The sequence below is a fragment of the Anomaloglossus baeobatrachus genome, chromosome 6 (genome assembly GCF_048569485.1).
Source record: "Anomaloglossus baeobatrachus isolate aAnoBae1 chromosome 6, aAnoBae1.hap1, whole genome shotgun sequence".
Taxonomy (NCBI): domain Eukaryota; kingdom Metazoa; phylum Chordata; class Amphibia; order Anura; family Aromobatidae; genus Anomaloglossus; species Anomaloglossus baeobatrachus.
Genome location: NC_134358.1, coordinates 36,119,919 through 36,125,623, shown reverse-complemented (window position 1 = coordinate 36,125,623; position 5,705 = coordinate 36,119,919). Strand labels below are relative to the sequence as shown.

At 46.8% G+C, this 5,705-nt stretch overlaps 1 protein-coding gene across 1 annotated transcript; it reads left to right on the top strand.

Annotated features, from left to right (window-relative positions):
* The first annotated feature begins 253 nt into the window (after nt 1–253).
* LOC142244004 (uncharacterized) lies at nt 254–4,798 on the top strand. The gene is made up of 7 exons (XM_075316190.1): nt 254–489; nt 2,106–3,023; nt 3,108–3,174; nt 3,259–3,320; nt 4,112–4,234; nt 4,323–4,381; nt 4,490–4,798. The coding sequence occupies exons 1-2, from the start codon at nt 420–422 to the stop codon at nt 2,963–2,965; spliced, it is 930 nt and encodes a 309-aa protein (XP_075172305.1). The 5' UTR covers nt 254–419; the 3' UTR covers nt 2,966–3,023; nt 3,108–3,174; nt 3,259–3,320; nt 4,112–4,234; nt 4,323–4,381; nt 4,490–4,798.
* The last annotated feature ends 907 nt before the right edge of the window (nt 4,799–5,705 follow it).

Sequence of the window (5,705 nt, the reverse complement as noted above, 5' to 3'; positions counted from 1 at the left end):
ACAATGAGAAAACCTGTTTATATAAGTCTTTACCAACGCACAGATTTATATACATTTATATTATAAGAAAACAGGATATTTATATTCCACATTCTCTGACAACATTCACCGGTTGCAGCAAACATGGCGGCCCGGCTGCTGTGATGTCACAATGCTCGGGGTTCTCCATGATGATGTCATAATGGAATGGAATGCCCGGAGGGTATAGAAGCCCCCCGCACAGTGACATCACTGCCATTTCTTGAGTTGATGCTTTTGCTGAAACTTCACTTTGGTTCTGGAAGAGTGATCTAGTTTGTGCTCCACATCTAGTGTTTACTTCCTATTACTTGTTATTGATCTTTGATCAGGGCACAATAATACCGGTGCCCCCGGAGAGCTCAGATCTCCAAATTCTATCAGCTTCAGGTACCTAAGACATGAGTGCCCGGGAGCTGCGTCAGCTGATTGCTGACAATGAAGCATGGCTGCGCCGACCACAAAATCAAGGTAAGTGAAATATTTGGGGATGATAGACAATATTCACACCCTATAGGGCCGGGGTCTCAAACTCGGCTGGGTATAAGACCACACAGATAAAAAAAAAATTGGGGGCTGCACTTTTTTCAGGACAAAGTGACATTTTCATTGGTACCATATTTTTTTTCTATACAGCTTTCGATCAACGTTTTTGAACTTGTGTTAGTTCATTGTAACAAATGTATAGTTTCTTGTTTTAAAAAAAAATAAAAAAAAAATAATATTATATATATTTATATATATGCACAAACACACTCATTTTTGCTGGCAAAAAAAAATAAAAATTATGCTTTTTTTATATATTTGATCCCCTTTTTGTAAGTAATACAGCAGTTTTACAATTGGCACCATATAGTAATTTTTGACAACATTTTGTAGTAATGTTCCAGTCCTGGTCCTCATCTTTTAGTAATGTCACTATCCTGCTCCCCATTCTGTATTAATGTGCCCATTCTTGTCTCCTTGTAATAATGTGCCCATCCTTGTCCCCATCCTGTACTAATGTCCCCATCCTATAGTCATGTGCCCATTCTTGTCCACTTTTTGTAGTAATGTGCCCCATCCCGTATTAATGTGCCCCATTGTGGTCCTTATCCTGTAGTAATGTGCCCAACCTTGTCCCTATCCTGTAGTAATGTGCCCATCCTTGTCCCTTCTTGTAGTAATGTGCCTCATCCTTGTCCCCATCCCGTAGTAATGTGCCCCATTGTGGTCCTCATTATGTAGTAATGTGCCTATCCTTGTCCCCTTCTTGTAGTAATGTGCCCATACTGGTCCCCATCCTGAAGTGATGTGCCCCATCCTTGTGCCCATCCTGTAGCAATGTGCCCATGCAGGTCCTCTTCTTGTAGTAATGTCCCCTTTACTGGACCTCTTCTTGTAGCAATGTCCCATCCTGGTCCCCTGTTGTGCTATTCTACACACACACACACACCAAAACTTTCTGCTTACTACCTGTCCTCCGTTCCTTCGGCATCCTCTTTCCAGCTTCATACGGTCCGCAGGCACTTGGACCTGGTAATGTTCACAGCCATTGTAAGTGCTTCATCTAAAATTCAGATGAACGTTTTGCCGATGCTGCACAAGTCAAGTTCTCGCTGCACAACTATTCCAATAGCAGCCGCTGGCCAATCAGAGGCGAGCAACTGAGGTCAAATGGGTCAGTTGCTTGCCCCTGATTGGCCGGTGGCTGCCATTGAGTTGTGCAGAGAGAGCTTGACTTCACAGCTCCAGAAAAACGTTCATCTGAAATAAAGCGCTGACGGCTGCGGCCCCTGCACCAGCTGCGATCGTTACTGGGTCCACGTGCCTGCGGGCCGCAAGAAGCAGCCTGGAGGGGCCGCATGCAGCCCGCAGCCGCATGTTTGAGACCTCTGCTATAGGGCATTCCTGGGAGGAGATATCATGGGGTATGATGGGCCACATTTTAGGACAGACACTGCAGGTAAACTAAAGTCCAAAATAAGGCAATTTTTCTAGTGTTCTCCTCTCCCTAAACACCACAGCAGCAGATGGGCCGAACCCTAAAGGCCAAAAATGTTTGACAAAATTGGAAATAATCATGATAATTTATCATTTCTTTATAGGTCAGGCCATAACTGTCCATAGGTTGAGGTCTCAAGAAAGACATCAGAGAAGACCTACCACTGGACGTCAGAGAGACAGCAATGCTGTCACTGAGAGAAGAGGAAGACCTGCCAGAGATCCTCTACACCGTAGGGGACAAGAGGGCAGGGAAAGAAGCCGATCTCCTCTAAGACCAGCCCCTGCCGGGTCCTTCAGCTCAACAGCGGAGGGCAGCAGTGGCAGGAGTAGAGAAAGAAGCCGCTCTCCTCCTAGACCAGCCCCTGCCGGGTCCTCCAGCTCAACAGTGGAGGGCAGCAGTGGCAGGAGTAGAGAAAGAAGCCACTCTCCTCCTAGACCAGCCCCTGCCGGGCCTTCCAGCTCAACAGCGGAGGGCAGCAGGGGCAGGAGCAGAGAAAGAAGCCGCTCTCCTCCTAGACCAGCCCCTGCCGGGCCCTCCAGCTCAACAGTGGAGGGCAGCAGAGGCAGGAGTAGAGAAAGAAGCCGTTCTCCTCTAAGACCAGCCCCTGCCGGGCCGTCACCATCCATCAACGCACCTATTCAACCGCAGGCAGAGCCTGTGATCCCACCACCACTGCCACAGGTGGAGCCACCTGTACAAAATGTACCTGCGCCAAGGAGAAGGCGTGGTAGGGTTAGCTGGAGGGCTCGCCAAATTGCGAGACTCCCAACAAGGAATGTAACCTCACAGGAGGAGGGCGAGAGATGTCCCATATGTATAGAGGACTATCAGATCGGAGAGCAGCTCACAGTCATCCCGTGCAACCACTTCTTCCATCTGGGTTGCATTTCTGACTGGCTGCGCTCCAGCCCTCACTGCCCCCTGTGCCGTAACCACTGCTTCAGACGCGCACCACAATGACATCTTAAGATGTTCATGGTGCGGGCAGCGGAAGAGACCATCTTGAATTCCAGCCCAGGTAAGGGACCCTGCATTCATTACAACTAATTTGAAGGCAGATAAAAATAAATCCTCTTTAACTTCTTGCTGTTCTGTTCTCTAGTTACCATCAGCTTTGGTCAATATCTAACATGAAGGGCAAACACAGGACGTCCCCCAAACACCGGACGGTAAGTCACCACTCACTGCCTCTGTCCAGTGATATGTATATTACATGTAACAGAGAAATAATCGCTGCTTTCTCCTCTCTGTAGAAGGAAAGTTAAAAACGTTTGGGAAACAAAGAAGAATTAGATCAGAACAACCTGTACTTCATGTAAGTAAATATTAGGATGCAATTTCTTTTAATCTCCAGCTCATTTTACTAGAAATCTATTCATATGAAAAAATCAGGGGCGGAACGATCATGGTCAGGACCCCTGCGGGGACTAGGGGTACAGGGTGCTATATAATACCAGAATAGGGACAACGATATAAGCATGGGATAGGAAAGTAGGTTAGTGAGTGAAAGAAGTGCTTTCCCTCATCACCCAACTTTCCCATGCTCTGCTATACATATTTCTCTCAGCACCCAGCTTTCCCATGCTCTGCTATACATCTTTCTTTCACCACCCAACTTTCCCATGCTCTGCTATACATCTTTCCCTCATCACCCAGCTTTCCTATGCTCTGCTATACATCTTTCTCTCAGCACCCAGTTTTCTCATGCTCTGCTATACATCTTTCTCTCAGCACCCAGCTTTCCCATGCTCTACTCTATACATCTTTTTCTCAGCACTCAGCTTTCTCATGTTCTGATATCATGGGAAAGCTGGGTGCTGAAAGATATGTAGCAGAGGATAGGAAAGCTGGGTGGTGATGGAAAAATGTATAACAAAGCATGGGGAAGCTGGATGCTGAGAGAAATATATATAGCAGATAATTAGGAAAGCTGGGTGCTGAGGGAAAGATGTATAGAAAAGCATGGAAAAGCCAGGTGCTGAGGCAAAGCGGTAAAGTAGAGCAGGAGAAAGCTGGGGGGAGGGGTCAGGTCCAAATCTTACAGCGGGGCCCATCGAACTCTAGTTATGCCACTAGATATAATGATTTGTCATTTTCTCTTCACAGAAATCTGCATTATTTTGAAGGATGGAAAGAAATCCTCTTTATCTTCCTGTTGTTCTGGTCTCTTTGGTCACTTCTCACCAAGCATGAAGGACCATGAACGTGGACATCCCAAAACAGCGGATGGTGAGTTCCCCTCATTTCCTCTTCTCTCTCCGCCCCATGATCTGTATATTACATGTAATATAATATTGTTGTTTTTTCCTTTTTACAGACAGAAGGTCCAAGTCTATAAACCATTGAGGGATTGGATCAGAGCGACCTGCGCTTCATGTAAGTACATATTAGAATTTGCTTCTTTTCTTCCAGTCTTCAACTCCTTTGTATTTCCTTTAGGAATCTGTTGATGGGATGTAATATCTTGTCGTCTTCTCTTTCCAGAAATCTACACAAGTTCCAGGTCATTTCCATCAAGATCCACAGATTCTCATCGGCTCCATGGAGACAGATCCATCATGTGCATCTCCAGACGATGTTCTCACATATTCCACATACGGGCGGCACGGTGGCTCAGTGGTTAGCACTGCAGCCTTGCAGAGCTGGGGTCCTGGCTTCAAATCCCATCTGCAAGGAGTTTGTATGTTCTCCCCGTGTCTGCGTGGGTTTCCTCCGGGTTCTCCGGTTTCCTCCCACACTACAAAGACATTCTGATAGGGAATTGAGACAAAATATTCATAAAAATAAATCATATTGACCGTCTCTATGTCTGGTTGTGACTTTACTGTATAGAATTATTTTACATAATGATAAGTGACTGGAGGGAGTATTCGGGAGTAGGGATGAGCGGACCCCTGGATGTTCGGGTTCACTGGGTTCTGCCAAACTGTAGTTTAAAGTTCAGCTCGGCACCTGAACTTGACCCAGACCTCAAACCCCATAAAAGTCAATGGGTGCAGAACCTATCTAGGGTGGTGATGGACCCCAGGGGCCGGCGGTAGGCCCTGGGGTCCCTCACCCTAGACGCAGGATTTCCTTTCGCTTGGTACTCCCCCGTATCTAGTGTGAGAATGTGACTGCAAACTTCTGAATTTCCACAGCGCGCGGACTGCACACTGTCAAGATTCTCTGGTGCCATCTAATATCTAAAGCTGTGTGTATGTACAGTATGTGTGTGTGTGTGTGTGTGTGTGTGTGTGTGTGTGTGTGTATGTCCGCTAAAGGAATCCGCACCGTCGCATTTACAATCACAAAATTTTGTACAGACGCCTCATGTGACTCAGGGAACGTCAGACTATATTTTAACAAGAAAATGTAACCCCGTGCTTTACAGTTACTCTCTAAAAAACGTGCCTCCATTAAACTGAATGCAGCTGTGAGCTACAGGCTATTAATAAGAGCTGTGATTGATTGCTATAGGAACAAAGGACATTCATAGTATAAGAAGCTTATGTGTGTTGGGGCCAGGTGGACGGGCAGACCCAGGAGGTGGATCCACTGGGCCGAACACCTCACTGAAGGCAAGGGGTCCGGTAGCCGGAGCACTACAGGTAGCAGGACAGTCCGTTCAAAGGAGTGGAGTGTAGAAGTCCCTGGGACCACGGAGTCACCGAAGGTAGTCCGGGTGACGGAGCTCAGGTTCGGAGGCCGAGATGTTGTC

Bases quoted from the DNA above. Each gene is read 5' to 3' on its own strand.
- LOC142244004 (XM_075316190.1), top strand. From the start codon at position 420: ATGAGTGCCCGGGAGCTGCGTCAGCTGATTGCTGACAATGAAGCATGG. The intron at 490-2,105 runs GTAAGTGAAATA...ATTTCTTTATAG, and splicing joins GCGCCGACCACAAAATCAAG to GTCAGGCCATAACTGTCCAT.